We start from the raw sequence: 20,907 nt of genomic DNA on the forward strand, positions 1-20,907 counted from the left end.
CTGTGTCTTCGTATTATGTCGTGCTGAAAAGAAAATAAGCCGGCACAAATAAAATGTTTGCACCTTACATTTCAGTGAAAAAATGTCTGTACAGTATGTAGGACATTGTTCTGCTAATGATGCAGAAATGGATTTGATAAGCAAATGTTTTATTCCCCTGAAATTGCATCAAAGCACTCAATCACAAATAATGAATCCTAACGTCCTTGAACAAACTTTCACAATTGAATCATTCTGTGAAATAGACTGGATTATCTGTTTATGTGTTTTGTTTGTCTTAAAAAAAAACAGCACCTTCACAAATCCTCAAAGAAAATGATGCACTGACGATTAACTGCATTTACTGTATGCATGGCAGAATCCCAGAGTCTTGTTTGTTTCACATCTTCGATGTACAACTGAACGATACAGTTTTTATGTTCATTATTAGTCTTAATCCAAACTGACTGTGCTTTAAAAACTGTAGAGAGAGAAAGTTGGACATGGAAACAGTTGATTTCATCGGCTATAATGACAGCTGTCGTCAGTAAAACTCAGCTGCAGCTAATTAGAATTAATTCTATGAGTTGGCCAAACAGCAAAAAAGAAGTCTTGACTGTTGTTAGGATAATATTCTGTCTAAACAATCGTGTTAAAAATGGTTTTGTGGAAGAAGAAACATCTCCACAACCACTGGATGAATTATAATGGGATTTTGTACAGATATTCATGATCCCTGGAGGAATAATTGTAATCACATTGTTGGTGCTCTAAATTTTCATCTAGTGCCATGATGAGGTCAAAATTTTAATTTGTTCAATACTTCAATTTATGAACAAAGACCTGAAATACTACTGACAATCCCACCAGCCTCAGCTGTACTTTTTGTTGAGAGCTAATTAGCTAATACTAGCATGCTAACACTGGTACACTAAATCTGTGCTCGGCTAAACTGTTGCAATTTGTTGTGCGTCACGCCCAACACAAAGTGACGAGAGTCGGATGTCAGTTTCTGGTTTCGTGTTGCTAGTTTCCACTGAAAGTGACCTGTAGTTTGGTGGTTTGTTGCCAACAGTCTGAACATTTAATAAGATGGTGAACATGGTAACAAGTATACCTGCTAAACATCAGCAGTGGGCTTTTGTTTTTTGGATTAATGGGCTGTCGGACAAATGGGCTTTTTGCCCAATGGGACATTTTCTGGACTGTTGGGGTTTTGGAGCAATGGGCGGTCCCCCAAGATACAATCATATCTTGTTTAATACTATGTAGAACACAAATATTTTGTGATATCTGGTGGTGAGCTTGCAGATTGCAGCACCTTATCTCACTCCACCCTTACAAGAGTATCAGAAACCTGCGGTGGCTGTGAAATAAAGGCTGTATCAAGAGTCAATGTTGGTTTTCTGTTCTGGGCGTCTGTAGAAATACGGCAGTGGGTGTTTGTTAGATATAAACAAGAGGTGTCACTATTCTCCAAATCCATGATTCAATTTGACCTTCAATTTTAAGGTCAAGATTCAATTTAATTCTGCCGTAAATATTTATGTTTTAGCACTGATGCCTATGCCACTGTTAGACTATCAGGTCTTGATTTGTAAAGATCAAAATATCATTCGTTTTACACCCTGACAATTGTCATTTACATTTCAAATTCTTCTTAAAGAAGACGGTATCATGTGTGATATGACGGGCGGTAAGCTACACTGTCATCTTAAATGTTTTTCTCTTTGAACACTTGATGCCGCGAGTTGGCTTGGGTGGAGATTCTGACTTCTGATTCTCATTTTCGATTTATTGTAGAAATTGTAGCACCCCAAATATAAACAGCTCTTCTAAGACAACAAAACCACAATGATTTTTATTTACAGGTAAACAGTAAATAAAACATACTTATGAATATTATACTTCATTTCTGCCATATTCTGACAATAAATGCCTGCAAATCTTATGCACTGGACATTTATAGAAAATAATTTCACTTTAATTAATAATCGCCAAATTTGGTTGAGATCTCAATTTGATGTTTTCCTAAAATTGCTCAGCTGCAGATCTGGAGCCCAAAACACAAAACACGGGAGTTCAGCAGCATCACCATTTATCCATTCTGACCTGCAGCTATTAGAGCATGTAGCAGATCAGAGGATGGGTCAGGCCTCCCATCTCTGTGCCTCTGTTTGGGAAATCACTGCCATTTGATCCAGGCCAGCCCCAGAGGAATGCTGCTCCTGCAGATATATTACAGGCGAGGAGGAGGCTGCCAAACTGGCTTCTGGCATGGGAGAGAGCGCGGCTTGGACACGGGCAGGCAGAGCTGGGAAGGGGTCAGACAGTGGCTCACACCGGGGGTTTGCTAAATGATCGTGGGTAATGTGTGCTGTTTGGGGTGGGGAGGAATAATGGTCGACTGGGAATACAGAGGCAGCGTGGTTCATACAATATTGATTTCTCTGTATCAAAAGAAAGCCAAGCGGAGTTTGCTCTTCTTCGTGAGAGACTTACATATTGTACATGTTTGCTTCTTGAGATAAAACGGGCTGGAATTCTTTTTGAGATAGGTGTTTCTTTCATTTTCAAAGAGCGGCAGATGACTCGTATTACATCTCTAAATACCACTTTGAAATCCCTTGAAAATCAGAATGCTTCTCAGAAACAACATAAAAGGCCTGCTAAAAGGGATTTTTAGTGGAATAAATTAGAGATGTATCGATTTACTCCAAAAATCACGTGCTGCAATCACCTGACTTCTCCCAGACCACAGAGAACCACTTGGGCTTTGTTTATTCAGATGGAGGGAGCAGAGGCACCAAAAGGCATGGATTATAAGGAAAAATCATCAGCAGCGGCCTTTGATGTCTAAATGAGGCATGTGCAACCCAGACCCCTCTCTTTACCTCACAACCGCTCTCTTCACACACACACACACACACAGACGCACACATGCATGCATGTGTGCACACTAAAAACAGACATTATTCCTCAGTTGCAAACAAAGACTCCAAACAGATCATCTGAAGTCGAAGAGGATTTCCAGAACTTTTCAAGGCTTCTGAGATTTATTACCGCTCTTGTCATTTTGGACATCATACTTAAATAGCAACTCATGTGCTTTAAATTATAAGACAAACTGGTCAGGTCCTCCAGATAATGCTGAAAAAGTGTAGTTCCTGCATCTGTTTTCACTAATGCAAGCAGAGGATGTTGTTACTTACAACCAATTTTTCACACTGAAATCAATCATTTCCCCCTGACAGCAGATTTGGAACTTTGACTCCAAAAGAAATGTTTGCACGGAGGAAAAAAAAAATCTCTGAACTTTGTGGAAGTCAATCACTTGTCAGAGACATAATGTGTGTATTTTATAGCTGTGACCTAGCAGGATGAGTAGAAAGTAAGAAGTGAGGAGGGAGACATGAATGACAAGAAAAAAACCAGGCCAAAAATAGATTAAATATGCAAATGAATGGCATTAAGCTGATCGCTGTGATCCCTAGTTATTTTATTAGATAAAATATGATTTATTTAACTATATGTACCAGTTTTTAATCAATAACAATAACAAACTAATAAGAAAAACTTTGTTAAACTACATCAAATGAGTCAATCCATGTGAAATTACAGAGAACTTGGAGCATCATTTTCCACCTTGATTTTACGTCTGAGGAGATTATTCTGTTGGAATTGTGATGATGAGTAGTTTGGAAGTACATCCTGTTAACTACTCCCACTGACATTAAGAGGATTACGTAGGTAGCGTCAGACAGAGGCAACTCCTTCCGTTAAGTTGAGTCTTTCCTATCCCTTCCAAATCTCTGCTGCCGCTACGTCGAGCCTGTAATTTGCCTAAAACTGAAGGCATCCGGTTGAGACGCTGCGATACGCGGAGACAGACAGATCAATCAAAAGGGCTGAGAGACAGCGAGAGGGTGGGAGCGTATTTGTCTAGAGAACACGGAGAGGGTGGATCATTTGTCTGGCAGATGCATGTAGATATGGTGATGCTGTGGTGGTGGTGGTGGTGGGTTGTGGAGCAGCACCTGGTGGCTGCAAAACATTGTGGGAGGACATGTGGGAAGACGTTTAAGAGCTGAGGGAGGGAGCGAGAAGAGAGGAAAGTGAGATGTACTGGTGAGGTTTGACCTCAGTGTGGGTAAAACAGCGTCCACATTTCCAATGAGCTCTCCCAGCTGCAGCTATAAAGCGAAGAGAGAGCTCCGGGCGACAAACAAAATCAATTCTTATTGACTACACCATGTTATGCACTGAGGGGACGTAACTATAACCAATAAGTCCACATGAACTTCAAGTATTCTTCGCACCCTTTTCATTTTTCTCTTTTCTCATCCCTTCAAAAGAGCAGGTTAACTATCTTCTGAGGCACAGAGGTAATTGGTCTCTGTGTTGTGGCTCCACTTTATCACTGTCTCTCTCTTGACATGTATGTTTACCACAACTATAATCTTCAAAAAGCCTGTTAACATAAGTAGCTCAGCTTTCATAAACCATAAAGTCAGCTCTGACTGATCCTCAGCACCATCCTGTTTACCACGCTGAGGAGCATAAGCAGCACTCTGATCATATCTGCTGCTTGCTAGCAAAGGCTTTCTCTCTGCACACGCCTCTGTGACTCATTTCCAAACATGTTGTATTAATATTCAGGCTCGGGAGACAGGTGACGAGAGGTGACACCGTCTTGAGAGCGCAGCTTACATGACTACGGCGTGCACGTGTAACTTCTGCACTGACAAAAACATGGAGAAATCAAAGGTTTGTGCGTGCAAACATCTGAGAGCGCCTGGAGTACAAAGTGCTTTAATGCTTCTTCCCACCATAAAATGCAACACTGCGGGTATTTCTGCTAAAGAGTCAGAATAGTTGCCTCGCCTGGTGTCAGATACACCCTTAGAAATAAAGGTGCTAACTAGAACCATAAAGGGCTCTTTGGCTTGTCCCCATAGGAGAGCCGTTTTTTGGTTCCTGGTAGAGCCTTTTATGAAGGTTAATCTTGGAACCCTTTTAGAGAGCTCTACCTAGAACCCAACATAGAGATTTATACCTAGAACCATCAATGAAGGTTCCACCCAGAACCCCTGATGAGAGGTTCTACAGAGAACCCATCTATGATCTAATGGTTCCAACCAGAACTCTCTATGTAGGTTGTATCCAGAACCTTTCCACCTTCTAATGGTGCCAACAAGAATCCACCCAGGAGGTTCTGGAGAGAACCTTTATATGTTCTATGGGTTTTTATCAAGAACACACCAAGGGGGTTCTACCAAGAACTTTTTTTTATTTTGCAAGGGTTTTATCTAGAACCCATCAAGGGGTTCCTACCAGGAACCTTTTTGTATTTTATCTAGAACACACTCAAGAGGATCTAGAACCTTTTTATATTTCATGTGTTTCATCTATAACTCACCAATCGGGTTCTACCAAGATCATTGTTCCTTTCTACCAAGAACATTTCGTCTATTCCAAGGGTTTTCAAGGATTTTGTCCAGAACTCATTTAGGGGCTTCTACCAAGAACCTTTTTTTTATCCCCGCCAAGAAGGTTCTACTAAGAACCTTTTTAGATTCTAAGGACTGTATCTAGAACACATTCAGGGGTTTACACCTAGAACTTTTCGTATATTCCACAGATTTTCAAGGGTTTTATCTATAACTCATTTAGGAGCTTCTACCGAGAACTTTTTTATATCCCAAGAGATTTATCTAGAACCCATCAAGGGGGTTCTACGGAGCAAGCTTTTATTATGGTACAAAGAATCCTTAATGAAAGAGTTCTTCAAGGATTTCAGCAATCTTTGAAGAACACTTTCTTCTAAAAAGGGTTCTGTGGATGAACAGGGGTCTTAGTAGAACCCTTAATCTAACCCTTTACAAACCCTTTCTTCAAAAAAGGGTTCTTTTCCGAAGCAAATGGTCCTGGGTAGAACCTCAGCCCTTCAGGAAGAACCCTTATTTCTAAGAGTGTGTACAGTGAAACAGACATCTATCATCTCGCTCCCTGGCCTGCTTTGCTTCACACATGAAAGAAAAAAGTGTGCTGAGCGCGTCACTCGCAACACTAGGCTTTGTTAAATCACTTAGAAAAGACCCAACGTCCGTCAAACACACTGAGAGGTTCCAGGTCATGCCCCGGTGTTTTGGCATTAATGGGAGCAGGGTGTGGAGTGTGTGCGCGAGTGTCTGGAGGGGTGGGCTAATTCGATTTCCATGGCTAATTTTCTGTTTTTCTCCACTGGTGTCCTGAAACACTCCAGGTCGAGCTCCAGCCCGAGAGAACCGACGCGATCACCAGAGGCGACAGCAGGATGAGACACAGGAAGGAGCCTGGTCTCCAAACATCTGGCAGGGCAAGGCTTCCATGACTCGCTCAACCTCGGCAGGAAAAAAAAAAAAAGGCCCTCAGATCTGCGGGGATCAAAGTGTGCCCTGGGTGCCTGAGCCACCGTGGCCTCCCTCATCATATTCAAATGGGGTTTCCTGAAAGAAGCCGGAGCCACAAGCAGACCTCGGAACATAAACGAGGCAGGAAAAGGGGCAGCGATGAATACCTGAAAATCTGTGTGCTCGCCACACAATAAGTTAAGTGCTAGCAAAGCCCATGGCGGAAGAGAAAAAGATTTTTTTTCTTGTCAGGACATTTAAATAGAATATAACTGAACTGTCAGATATCAAACATTATTATTCATACACCCAAGGCTGATTCAGTCAGCAGAGAGACCCTTCATTTTACCTAATAACAAAAAGAAGACTTTTTGACTTAATGCAATAAACAACGGCAATGAGATTAACTTTAAAAAATTTAGGTTGAATTAAGTTAGTGGTTCCCAGCTTGAGGGCGGGGCCCCCAAAAAGGTCCCCAACATAACTGATCACTTCGTATCGAGCAACTTCTACTTGTAAGTTGAGTTCTTAAAGCTTAAAACAAGTGAAACAGATGTCAGTGTATTGAAAACATTTCCACATTTTTCCAGCATAAATCAACTTGTTTCAAGTTGGCAGTAACTAGACTAGAGCTGCAACGATTAATTGATTCTGAATTGATTATCAAATTAATGTCCAACTATTTTCATAATAGAGTAATCAGTCTGACTAATTTTTCAAGAAAAAAATGGCGAAATTCTCGTCATCTTGGGCTTTGGGAAACACTAATCCGACGTTTTTCACCATTTTCTGACATTTTATAGACCAAACGACTAATAATTCAGAAAATAATATACAGATTAACCATCATAGTATCATATAAACAGTTTGTCATATAATTATGTATTAAATTCTGACCTCTGTTTAAACAACAGACAATAAAAATGTAGCTTACAGGTGGACGCTAGTCCTTGCTGCCTCCTGGTGGTTGAGAGTACTAATAACTCCGATCAGTGATAATGGGTACAACGAGAAATAGGAATTTGACAGTTGTCACTATAATAATACAGCTACTCCACCAAACTAATATAGGTGCAATAAATGAAAATATCTACACTAAAATAATCTAGTTATTTGTGCGTTCATAAACAACACAAAAATTACTTTCCCTAGTAACTAATTACGTTTATAATGCAATAGTTGGTAACGCAATTCAATTACTTTTTAGAGAAGTAACTAGAAACTGTGACTTGCTCGACACTGCTCATTTCTAGAATATTCTTGTGTAAAAAAAAGTTAATTTCAGCCTAAAAGAGGTTTAAATTCTCTTGAATTCAACTGACTGCAATTATTTCAGGATGGAGACTTTTGGCAGTTATGATCAAAGGGATATGAGAGAAAAATGATGTTAATTTTTCTGACTTTTTTCATACTTTTGCTTCTCTTCCTGTCAAAACTGGATACTTTGACATCTCCATGCCTCTAAAACTCAGCGAAATTAAACAATTTGAGCAGCTCTTAACTCACAGCCTGTAGAGAGGGGTCACAGGCTGAAAAGGTTGAGGGTTAGCAGGGAGGGAAATAACTCATTACAACTACTCAAATTACCGTAATTAAGGTATTTTGGGGTACCGGTACTTTCATTAGTATTTTTTTTTACAGTCTGCAGTTTTACTGGTTATGAAACAGTCTTAATTTAATACCACTGTCTCTATATGACCTACATAAGTTAATTAGACTGTAGTTGTTCTTGATGGCTGCCATCGGGTCAAATTCTCCCTGAAATCAGATGAAACAAGGCTGTGCTTACGTTTTCCCAGGAAAAAGTTTCAGTGAGTAGTACATTAGCCAGTTAAAAGTAAGGAGGAGGAGATTTTTCTTTGGATAATTTTGTTTTTGAAGTTCTATTTTGTGGTTATTACGGTGGAAACACTACCACTTTTGCCCACAGGAGCCTCCAAAATCAACACAATATGAAAGTTCCTTGCAGTAGCTTTTGAGTACGCATTATGCTTACTTTTAAAATCATAGTTAGTTACTGAGTAGGCCTACAATTTAATTTAATATCCAGTCCTTTCATCCACATTTTTTTGTAGCCAGTAAGGCTAAACAGTCCAATGAAAACTGTGACATACTGACGAAAACTAAAAATTGCAGCAGCCGGCTCAGATTTGGAGAGGTGAGCGTGACCACTGAGCAGAACAGAGCAGGAGGTGGGAGTAATTTAGACTGGATATTTGGAGAAACAGAAACCCCTTTTATTGAACGACTACTATTTATAATGAATTAAACATCAGTGGATAAAAAGTAACTAATAATAGTAACAGTACTTGGGTATAGATTTTCCACCATTGATGATTAGTCCATTCGGTGATACAGTACAAAGCAGAGCATTATGCTACATTTCATGGTTCAAAAGCCCCACTTTTAAGGTCAAACAGCAATGAAAACATTGAAATAGTGTATATTACAAATAATTTTAAGCTCAAAGGGATCATAAGTGCAAAGGAATGTGTCTTTCAGACATAAAATGAGACATCTTATATTGTCATCTTCAGTTTTTGGGTTTCAAACTTCAAAGAAACCACAAAAACAAGAAAGCAATTCAGATTATATTTCAAAACTATGTGTTAGAAAATGTCTGGTGACGCAGGACAAAACATACAATGCTCTCACACTGATTTTCACTGCAGCGTTTCCCTCCATAATCACTCTGACATTATAAATTCATCAAACACTGCCTCCCTTCAACAGCAGTGATGCCTGGGAGCGGGGGTCACCTGTATGCAGCATTACCGAATTAGCCGCTATCTAACCCAGACCTGCTGTGGCGTGCTGACACTAATCCCGGGCCCGCTAGAGAGTCCTGTCTGTGTTACATTATCATGTCTAATCCCCGTAATCTCTCAGCCACGCCGCTAAATGCTATTTCACCTCCGTCTCTTACCTCATACCCCTCTAATAACATTAATGAAGGGCCGGGCACCCATTACCCAGGCTACCCCAGTGGTGACGGCCGTAATCGGAGGCCCCCTGCACAGCCACCCACTCAGCCTTCCAGGCAGCGGGAATTAATGTAATTCATCGCCCGGGGCAAAAAGCAAACCAAACATATGTTCAACAAATCAGGGTTTGTGTATTTTCTTGTCACCGTTACTGTGCAGGTCTATTAGAGTCATTGATGAGATCCTTAGTGAAGGGCTCGCCGTGCGGGAGAACGAAAGCTTTGAAGTGCTCATGCCACTTCGAAAAGCCCCCCCACTTGCCACGAGACGTTTATGATGAGCTGACCTGGGTTATTAAAATACCGCAGAAATGATCACCCATAATGCGTCTCTCTTTTCGCTGTCAACAAAGAATGGCAGCAGAGGATTGGCTGGGATGAAAGGTTGAAAGGGGCCCCGTATTAAAAATGGCACTTTATCCATTAAAGCGGGATTTCTCCTGTCTCTTTGTGTAATTACCTGCACCCGCCAGCTCTGTGCTCGGGCTTACCTTGTTTACACTGCATGTCTCGCAGCCTGGCTGTCTCCCTGCAAGGCTTCGTTACACTGTCTTCTGCTCTGCCTTTGTCTCTCTTGATGTCTTTCACTTGTCTGTCTCGGCTGTCGAGGCCAACCTTGAAAGAGGAGGCGTAAAAAACACACCCAGAAGAGCAATGTCAATGAAAGCGAGCGGATAAATAGACACAAGTTAAAGCAAGCCCTGTAATGTGCTTTTTTTTTTTTTTTCAATTTAGTCATGTAGACGCTGTATTCATTTATTTACAATTTACAATTTGGCACTCATATAACTCAAACCCATTAATGTGCTTTGCAATGTTAATCAAATGCTAATGCAATTGCATATCCCCCTTTACTAGCCCTACCTCCTAGCAAACAGCACCACACTGACTTAATTGTGCGGGTAAAAAACAGCTCATACAGACTTCCTCTCATATTTAATTTTATCTTTGAATAAAAGAGCTATAGGAAAGTATTAATCTGCTTAACATTTCTAAGTACATCCTCCAAAGGATTTTGCTTTTTTAATCTTACATATGCTCAGCAGAGTTACTGGCAAAAACTGTACATTTTCCTCATTTCATCCTTTCAACATCAAATGGTGAGCAGCAAAAATTGGATCAGACTTCAAAGACTGTGATGTGCTCCAAGTCACGGAGTGGCTCTTCTATTTCACATATTGAATCCGAGCAGGATATCAAAGTGCTACCAAAGAACCTCAGGTCTTTACTAAAAAAGGGGTCTAACATCTGTAGAAAGAGGAGCGCAAAGACAAATCACCTCAGGGAAGAGCGAGCATTTATTCTCAGCCGTGAATTTCCAGCCTTTTGATTCTCTCGCTCCCGTACCACCCTGTCTTCTCCGCTGAGATGGAGGTTGGAGCAAGAGAACTCTTTTGTCTCAAGGACTCAAAAAATTCCCAAAGAATAATCTGGGTTAAAGCTGCTTTGTTGAGGAGCAGCGTTTTTACATACACGGCTAAAGTCAGGCGTAAGAAAAAAATGCTCATTGATATTCTGTTACTTACATTGCCACTCTGTATGTGATCTGTATGTGCCTCTTTTCTCTTTGGGCCATTAGACCTGTGAAAGCAAGAAGCATTTTATTACTAAAATGAACATAACAAAATGATTTGTCTCCTTGTTTAACAGAAAAAAAACAGCTCTGGTTTATGATTATGCAATTTGCAGAGAGCGAGACAGGGATATGTTTCTGTGTTCTGTTGCATTATTTAAAAAAAAACAAACACCGAAAGACGTGACATCTGCAAACACAATGCTGCATGCCAGTCGCAGTCATGCTCCGAGTCTAGAAAAACAAAATCTCATCCAGTTTGGACTTGGTGATGCAACTGGAGGCTCTGCTGTTTGGATGCAAACACCGAATTCATGCGTGGCAGAGAGGAGGGATATCAAAAGGGAAAAGAACAGCATGTAGGTGAGAACATAGATCTTACAGGAGGAAAATGGGCCAAATCATGTCAAAATAAATCTATATGGAGAGACTCCAACACTGATTAAACAGAATTGTTAAGTGGAGGTTTGAAGTTTTTCTCACCAAGGAATATGATTGTAAACACGGAGAGAGAAAAATCCCAGATGAGGCTCTGCTCGGTTCGAGTATACAACAAGCATAACATTTTCAGATGTGTAAATCTAGTATTTTGGAGTTTGAGTCTGCAGAGAGACGCACAGCCTTGACCAAAAGTCACCCAAGATTTGAGATTTCTGACACGTGTGAATTGGTTTAAAATGTGAAACTGATAGGAAACACATATTTGTCAATTTCTTGCGTTCTATTTTAGAGCTACTGTACATTCAAATAACCATAATGCAAAATGTATTCTGGTGTAATTACTTATTACTTGTTAAAAATGTAATCAGTAACCTAAACCAAGTATCACAAAATTAGAGTAACAAGTTGAATACTGTCCACTACTTTTGGATTACCTTAAAACCAAAAATGGTGAATTGCCATAAACTTAGTCTGGGGCCAGTGTTTTTAACCACACACCATCCTGGTCACCAGCACCACCACCTACAGCCCCAAAATATTTTTCAGTAGTAGTAGTTGTAATAGTAGCAGTTCATATTGACAGGTTAGCTAGCTCACTGGATTTCTATATGGCTAATGTTACAGGCTTGCCTGTGTATCCAGTGTTAGCAGTTGTTCTGTGTAGCTAACGTTAGCCGTGGTCTGTGTAGCTAATAATAGCAGTTGGTCAATGTAGTTAATATTAGCAGTTGGTCTGTTTAGCTAAAATTAGCGGTAGGTCTATGTAGCTAATGTTAGCAATTGGTCTATGTAGCTAACATTACATTAGCAGTTGTTCTGTGTGGCTAACATTAGCAGTGGTCTGTGTAGCTAATATTAGCAGTTGGTCTGTGTAGCTAATGTTAGCGGCTGGTCTGTGTAGGTAACATTAGCCATTGGTCTATGTCGCTAATGTTGGTGGTTGGTCTGTGAAGCTAATGTTAGTGGCTGGTCTGTGTAGCTAACGTTAGCAAAATGCAAAATTTATTATGAAATTGAATTCTTGCTAATAATTCCCTTTTTTACTAAATGTAACTTGTAATTTGATTATGTCTTTTTTCTGTAACTGTAATCGAATGCAGATACCGTTTTTTGTATCTTAATTACATAATCCCGTTACATGTAATCCATAAACTTTTTACTTTTACTCTTGATATTTTAACACAAATATCTGTACTTTCTACTTCTTACATTTTCAAAAGAGGTTTGTTACTTTAGTGTTACGGCATTTGAGGAGAATTATTGATTATTTTTATTTTGCAAAAGTTTAGCACGCAGTTAGCTTTGGACAGAAACAGCTGGTTAAATTGTCCTTCGTAGGACTATTATTTAAATGTTATTCCTTGAGTACATTTCAGAGCCTGAACTTTTTCACTTTTACTTGAATAAAGAATCATACTTCTACTTTTACCAGTCTTTTTGTACTCAAGTATCTGTACTTCTACTTGAGTAAAAAAAAATGTGTGTACTCTTGCCACCTCTGAAAATAACATTAGGGATTTTTTAATAACCGATACGTGTCAGTTGTGGTGCAAAGAGAAGCTAAACACAGAGCGAAAAGCTCCCATTGACACCACGTGTGCTGCTGTTCAGTCAGTGGCTGCTCTCCTGCTTAGCACATACTTTCTTAATGACCGGCCTGCCCATATGCTGAATAAACACAAAGTCTTCAGCTCGTACATCTGGAGACCAGTGCAGCGCCCAACCCCATTTGTGGTCAGACAAGTGTGCTATCTTGGTGGAAAGATATTTATTACGTTTATAAAACTGAGAGAGGAGGTGCTTAGGGAGGAGCTTTCCCTTGTGCTTGAAACAACAGTACATTACAGGGCAAAGAGGAGCCCGTCCAGCAGGGCTCAATATGAGTGACAGGTATGCGAGACCTCTTGCTCAATAAGCCGTCTCTAATGGTGGTCTCATTTAGGCTCATATTTGGAGCCTATTGTCTGCGCTGTTAAAAGAAACAATAAAGAAATGACAAAAAGCAAACCACAGGAAAATATTCTTTCAGTGAGAACAGACCATAAAGGACAAGAGATGTCAAGGCTCACCCTGCATGCTCCTCCTTGGTGGTCTTTCCTGCAGCCTCAGGGTGACATCTGTGCCTCTGGGGTCCGTGGTCCCGACGCACCCGATGGCCCCTGTAAGCTGCACAGGATATGAATGTCAGGCTTTGCTCACACATGGTCAGAAAAACATGGTTCTCCCTCTGTTATCATTTAAACAACATGCATATAGACAGGGTGTAGTCAGATTACTTTGAAAGTGACTGAAAACAAAGTGCAAGTAAGTAACAAGTAAGTAAGTAAACGAAAATGCTAATCTTGATACTTTTGTATCACTTTTGCATTTTATTTCAATCAGACATGCAGCTACAAAAACCCAAACATCCTTTTTTCTTTGGAAACGTCTCAAAACATTTTCAATACAAATAAAATGCATTTTTACAAAGGGTTCTTTTTTGGAGTAGGGAGTTAATAAAGCATTAGTTATGATGAAAAAAGAGTTTGCTCATTTTAAAAACTGTCAGAAAAATAAACAAGTACTTCTTGAATCTAATTAAACATTGTTCAAATGTAATTTGGGCTGATTACAGTTACTTATTTTGTATAATCTGATTACTACACAACCCTGCATACAGCCCACTGAAGCAGTTATCGTAGCAGTTAACACAATTCACAACATTTCCTTGAAGAACTTGTACAGTCTCGGAAAGCACAAATAATGGAAAAAGATATTTCTTCAACCCCAAGTTGCTCATCAACATTTGGGGGGAAATAAACCAGCACAGTAGTGCAGTAAGATTGAAAGGACAACTGTTTACTTATATCTAAGTACATTTTTACACAAATACTTAATTTTAATAGAATAATTTTAGTATAATTTATTCCATGGCTTTGTTAATTCAGATTGGCCAGTATTCTAAGGTCAAATTATTGATTTTTTGTAAATAGTCATACATTAGGCTGGAAAATGTATAGTAAGCAGGTCATTATAGTGAAATAAACCTCTTCAGGACAATTCAAGAGAATCAAGACCCTTCCTGCATCACCCAATAATAACCTGCTCACTGTACATTATCCTTTACATCCCTTACATCTTTGAATATTATTATATATGTATAATATTCTAGTATTGTGAACTGCAGTTTAGATTAATACATCGAGAAACATGGATGCAACGTAACTGACATGACATTAACATTATTCTAAAAAAACTTAAGGTTTAATTTAATACTGTTACTGTAAAGAGTTTCTATTTTGAAGCAAAACCAAATATTAAAATGTACAAAACATTTTTTCAGTGTGTCATTGCTCATTTTTCCCCAGTTAAATGGGTGGTGGTTGAAAGGTTCAGTTTGAAAAACTTAGTTTAGTTAGAAATAAAAATAACAAGAGATGACAAGTACAGTGTGAGGGTGTTTAAATATAATTATTTATAAGCCAATATTAAATCAACTCGATGTTTTGTCAGCAAAACAATCGCATTACCAATGAATGTTAGAAAATAAATAAATAAATAAAACATCTGCCCGATTTAACATGACTTCTGGTACAAACCATGCTCACTTCTTGTATTCTGTCCGAATAGAGACACAGATGATTTTGTTTGAACAGATACAGATAATGACATCTCTGTGTACCTTTTCAGCCTTTTATTAAAAACTCTGCATTTCTTGGAGGAAGTGAAATGTGTGCAGTGCAGCGGTGGGAAAAAATCATGTGATTATTGAGACATACTGCGCTCAGATGGATGGTAAACGGAGCCTGCTGACTTACTCCATCAACTGGCTTTGTGTTTTTCTTGTAAAATTATATGCGCAGGAAAAGAAAGCTCAAGTACATTGTTGAGCCGTGGTTCTATTTTGCATGGTCTAATCTGATCGATGGTGAGCATGTCCCCCAGGCCCCGCTGAGATCTGAGAAGCCACCAGGCTCATACATTTGAAAGGCATCTGTTTATTTTCAGAATGCAAATGCAGCCCACCTCAAAGGCTATAAGCTGCGGAGAACACACAATGTGAATGTGCTGGAGTGCTCCGCCGGGGGGCTGAGGCCCCACTTATGTCAGGTTCAGGTTCTCCCCCCCTGAACCCCGGCGGCCACACACAAACACATCCCTGCAAAGAGAAAGACGGTGGCGACAGAGAGGCTTTCCTCACACCAAAACCATGTTTACCCATTCTGCAGCGTTATTTACAAGGGTTTTAATAGAGGACATTTACACAAGGTGTGCAGGCGGCTGAGATGCTCCATGTGCCAGATGAGGGCAGCCCTTAGGAGAGCTGGGGGAAACAATGCCAAATCTCCTCCCCCTGCCCTCCTCTCTCCTGCCCCTTTTGGCACCCTCCCTTGTCCTCCAGTGAGAGGCTCCAAGGAGGAGGAGGAGGGGGGGGACCCAGGAAGGTTAATGTGCCCACTTTGATCTTCGTCAAGGCACACTGAGTAAGAATTAATTTACATTTCAGATGAAAAGGTTGACAGTATAAAAAGGCATCTTGTTTCTGGTATGTGAGAGCTGTGTAATAGGCCAGGAATTTGAGAGAGGAAGTCGTGAGGAAACAGAAGGGATAAGCCCCTCTCTTGCCTTTACTGGGAAAGAGATGAAAGGAAAAAAAGGATCTCAGTATGCACTGTTCTTCTGAAACATGGGGACCAAATGCTGCCCAAACTTTCAAAAGCTTTTCTTTATGCATTATTAATTAATTATTACTGTTTCGTAGGCCACTCATTGAGATCAAAAAGGTGTTTCACAAAGATGTAAGGTTTTCAGGCCTTTGTCCCTTTTTTTCCCCCCCTTTAGAAAATGCATGAAAAAGTGGCGCAGGACACGGGACTACATGAGAAATTCCAGAGGCCTGCTCTTGAACATACGAAGAACTTAAGGGGAAAAATAAAAACATTTCTTTACCTGACTGAATGCGGGTAGCGGCCTCGTCCCGCTCCTTTTTTATTTGCTTCAGGTTCTGCCGAGCAACATAGCCCCTCCAGGCTGGAGAAAGAGAAAGAGAGAGTGTGTGTGTGTGTGTGCGAGATTGCTGACCTGCCTCTGTGAAACAAAATAGACTGCACATACTACACAAGATCCCACTTCAAAACACTGCTAAACCAGGTGGCAGAGGATGGATCCCTTTGAACTCTCTGAGGTCTTATTGTCTGCTCTGAAGCATTGCTCTTAACCCTCGTAGGTCAAGCTGTGGTTATCAAACTCATCTCTTTTATGAAGACTCGCCGCCACATAATAGACTGGAGGTCATTAAGAAACCAACGGTCACATTCACAACAAATTTGCACCTGTTTCATCATTAAAAGGAATAAAATAAAAGAATACATCAGAATCTTCATGTACATTTGCTTTTTTTTTTTGGACTCAAGTTTGAATAATTCCTTCTGTTTACTGTTGATTGATAACAGCGTACCTGACTGGATAATGATGGCCCCGCGGCTTCTCTTCTCCTTCTCTTTTCGGTAACGTCGGGCGCCCAGCCAGCCTTTAGTGTAAGCTTGCATCACCACCACCCGAGCAATAACCTCCCTCAGCAGCAGGTTCAGCTGCTCCACATGGTAGTACCTCAGAAAAACCTGACAGGATGATCAGCTCGGGTCAGAATATACCACTATCACAGTCTAGTTTTTGTGTTTTTAGAACATGTTATACTCATGATGGGTAAAATGTATTGTACAAGCATACTTTATATCATATTTTTGGCATAATAATCACATTACCTTTGTTGTCCCCAGCACCCAGTCTTGCAGTTTGGCCCGCTCCAGTATGGCGACCACGTTCTCTTTGCTGGTCTCAGGCATCTGGTGAGCCCGAAATGCAAGGTAGTAATATCTGTGAGAGGAGGCAAAGGGGAAAACAATGAAAAACGTGATCACATATAGTTAGCAGGGGTTAAGTAACAAATTGCAGCTACTCACTTTACTGTAATTGAACATGAGTATTTTTTCTGTTGTCTGTTTTTCCTCTTTCGCAAGTATGCATTAATGCACATTAATTCGGTACTGATTAAGCCTACAATTTGAATTAAAATGATGATTATGACAACTTTGCAGAACAGTGCATGAGTTGGGTGCAACTTTGACTAAAGTTCTGGAAAAACAGAAACCCCTTTTAAGTAAATGTCTGCCACTGATAATGCACTAAACATCAATAGTTAAGAATTAACTAATACTTACAAACAGCTCTTGAGAGGAATACTTTATACTTTCACTAGATTATTTTTTAACACCAGCAGTTTTACTTGTAGTTGAATAATATTCCAGTAATGTAACAGTACTTGAACAGATTTTCACTCTTTCCACATTAGGTCAGTGGTGCCAAAACTTCTTCCTTGGAGGAGCGTTACAGGTGCTGGAAATCCTTGAGAAAACTTGAATTTTAATGTTTCCAGGGTTTGAAAAGTGTTTGGATTTTGGATGAAGTTGAAACTGTAACCACATTACTTTCATAAAAAATTGCTGCCTGAATTAATTGGTTAGTTAGATTTTTAGATAAAGAAATAAAATGTCAGCTGTTTGCTGAGCCATATTCTATAGGAAGGTAATAATTAATAATTTATTGATAGATTGCCAATAAGAATTTAACCAATTAAACACGTACTGTTTGATAATTAATCAATAGTCTAGAAATGGCATTAATTGTACCTTATTTCACATTGTTTTGTCTGGAAGAGCCATTAACTGGATAGAGAAATTTAAAGTTAAACTTAAATTCAGAAAAAAAGAGAAAAAAGAAAACGAGAAAAACTTGAGATGAGAAAAAACGTGTTTTATATCTTATTAATGCCATAGATTAAGGAAAATGTACAAAAAAAGTCTAACAGGAAGCCAAGTCTACTTACAGACAGGTAACACATTTTGAAACATATAACTTTGTTATGTTTTCCTTTAATTTGTATCAAAAAACATATTTTTTGTTGATAATAACACCACAACATCTGACTTAATGTGATGAAGAGGTGAAATAATCACTTTGTATATAAATATGTTACTTACCACAGCAGTAAGGTGCTGGAAATGCTTGAAAAGAGCCTGAATTTGACTTTAGAAAATTAATATGAACCCTGAAATTAGTTTACATGTGCAAATCTGATTTTGACAACCTCAGAGTAGACAAAGTCTTGGGGATTTCCGGCGCCCTTTAAGGGGGTCCTGAACCCCAAGTTGGGAACCAATGCATTAGTTGAGACAGTACAAAGAGAACTGTGTTACATTTAATGATTCAAAAGGTCTACTTTTAAGGTTATACAGCAATGAAAACATTTTAATACTGTATATTTAAAGTAATTTTAAGCTTAAATGGCTTTTAAGTGCAAAGGAATGTGACTTTTACTCATCACATCAAACAAGGTGTAATCAAGTGTTCAGATCATAAAATGAGGGATCACTTTTCAAGAGTTGATCTATAAAACAGTGGCACGCTGTGACGCTCAGCTCTGCTTCACAGGGTGCGTTCAGTTGCACGCGATATTTCTTGCTTTGCTTTCAATGACATCAGGCTCGCTCTGGTCTGAGCTCTCTCACACAATGTTGCTTTTGTAATTAAAGTTTTTGTTTATTAAGATATACACAAACAGACGATATTATTAATGGACAGTAAGATATCCAAAGGCCACCATAATAACAATAATAATTTAACAACCACAGCACAGTGTCCAAGCAACGCTATGAGCAAAAAGGTGGTCACATGACTTCTTAAAGTTCTCACCTTCATCAGTGATTCTCGCTTTTGTTCATATGACATAATTTTTAACAAAGATTCCATCCATTTCTTAAAGTCTGGAAAAAAAAACTGAGGATCACTCAGGAAGCCACGACATCTCTGACATTTATCACTGCAAAGTCATAGTTTGATCCATTTGGCAAATTTGTTTGGTCCCCTATGGGGCAAAGTCTTGGTGATTTAGGTACCGTAGAACTGAACCACTGTATTCTAGCACTTTTTCCCAATATGGGTAAACAAGTTTACATTCCCAGGTTGCATGTAGAAATGTTCTGTTCTGTTTCTGTCTGACATTTCCAACATTTCTTGCTGGCTCACTGGCCAGAAAGCCCACCCTGTTTAGAGTTTAGATGGAGGAAAATAAAACCTTTGTATTAACTTATACTGAATAAACGTCCCCCTAGCCTCCTTTGTATATTTACCAGTATTCGCAAGTTTTTTAAATAATACCTCTACACTCAGTTTATACCTTTGGTGCTTCTGACAAATAATCTTCAGATTTTTACAGATATCTTTTTGTAAGAAACTAAAGGCTTTGTAGAACATGGCTGCCCCGTGTGCTACACAGAGTAAATACAAAACTTCAATCACTGGATTTTTGTCATGCATGATTGTCTTAAGTGAGATACTCCACACATTCAGTGTATTTCTCTTCAGACTGCCTTTGAATGTCTCATACAGTGTCAAACACTGTCTGTGCTGGCTGCCTGCTGCCATGAAACACACTCTGCTTGTGTGATTTTTTTTTTTTTTGTTATTTGAGAAATTTTGAATTTTATATTTTAGAAAACAAAATAGGAGCAACCTTCTGCAAACACATTTTTTTTATACTCTCTTTTCTTTTTTCCCCATACTTATCCAGACCTGGAAATTACTTATATCAAATTCTATACTTTTCCATATTTCGTGGTAAACCTGGAAAACTGATACCATTCTGATGTCTGTATGGTACGGTGTATTAGACTATAGCCAACAGCTAAGTTAGCATAGCTTAGCATAAAGACTGGAAACAGAGGGAAACAGCTAGCCTGGCTCTCTTTAAAGGCAACAAAATCCACATAAGATCACATCTAAAGCTCTCTAATTAACCCATTATATCTCTTTTGTTTAAAACATAAAGCCAAAGTGTCAAAAGGACAAACTGCTGGCTCTAGCCACATATTTACTGTACTGCCATAATAGTGGTATCAATTTTATCATTTAATTATCAGCCAAAAAAAAGCAAATAAGAGGATTTCCCAAAATAAACAAATTCTTTAAAAACTATTCCTTTGGGAAGGCATTCAAAAAAATCCTAAAATGCTATTTATGTGTGGACCGGAGGCCAAAACATAGAGGAAAATGTCTTATAAATATCTTTATTAGTGGAAAAAAGGCTTAATTTTACTCCAGGCTACTACTATTTTTGACTTACTTTTGTTAATTTAGTGTAAACTGTGAAATGTATGATTACAAGTGAAAAATCCAAAGGTATCTGCATGTATTCTTATCAGATACCTCAGTTTTAGTAACAGTTGATTATATAACTGATTACAAACCTGGAGCTTCTCTACAGTGACTGAAAACATCTTGAAGTTATCTCATCAAACATTAATAAAACTAGATATCATTTGTAGATGTAACTTCTTTCTACACAACTACTGGAAGCATCACCACAGCTGGAAAATCGCCTGCTTAGTCAGAGCAAAAAAATGAGCTTGACTGAGACATGAGTCCTCAACAGAGGCCCTATTGTTGGAGCTCTTTTGAACGGATCATCGTCTCTTATTTCAGCGGCCACAGAAAATGCCCAT

The 20,907-nt window shown here is 39.1% G+C and overlaps 1 protein-coding gene across 4 annotated transcripts in view; it reads right to left on the bottom strand.

Moving 5' to 3' along the window:
- Nucleotides 1-20,907, bottom strand: part of myo3b (myosin IIIB) — a 110,289-nt gene that overhangs the window by 18,286 nt on the left and 71,096 nt on the right. For all 4 annotated transcript variants that reach the window (XM_084725169.1, XM_084725168.1, XM_084725166.1 and 1 more), the window contains 6 exons: nt 17,113-17,224; nt 16,806-16,968; nt 16,298-16,378; nt 13,438-13,534; nt 10,881-10,935; nt 9,846-9,969 (listed from right to left, as the gene is read on the bottom strand). In XM_084725169.1, coding sequence (XP_084581295.1) covers nt 9,846-9,969; nt 10,881-10,935; nt 13,438-13,534; nt 16,298-16,378; nt 16,806-16,968; nt 17,113-17,224 — 632 coding nt within the window. The remainder of the gene's footprint in view (nt 1-9,845; nt 9,970-10,880; nt 10,936-13,437; nt 13,535-16,297; nt 16,379-16,805; nt 16,969-17,112; nt 17,225-20,907) is intronic.

The sequence above is a fragment of the Lutjanus erythropterus genome, chromosome 8 (assembly GCF_056507025.1).
Source record: "Lutjanus erythropterus isolate fLutEry1 chromosome 8, fLutEry1.hap2, whole genome shotgun sequence".
Classification (NCBI taxonomy): Eukaryota; Metazoa; Chordata; class Actinopteri; order Lutjaniformes; family Lutjanidae; genus Lutjanus; species Lutjanus erythropterus.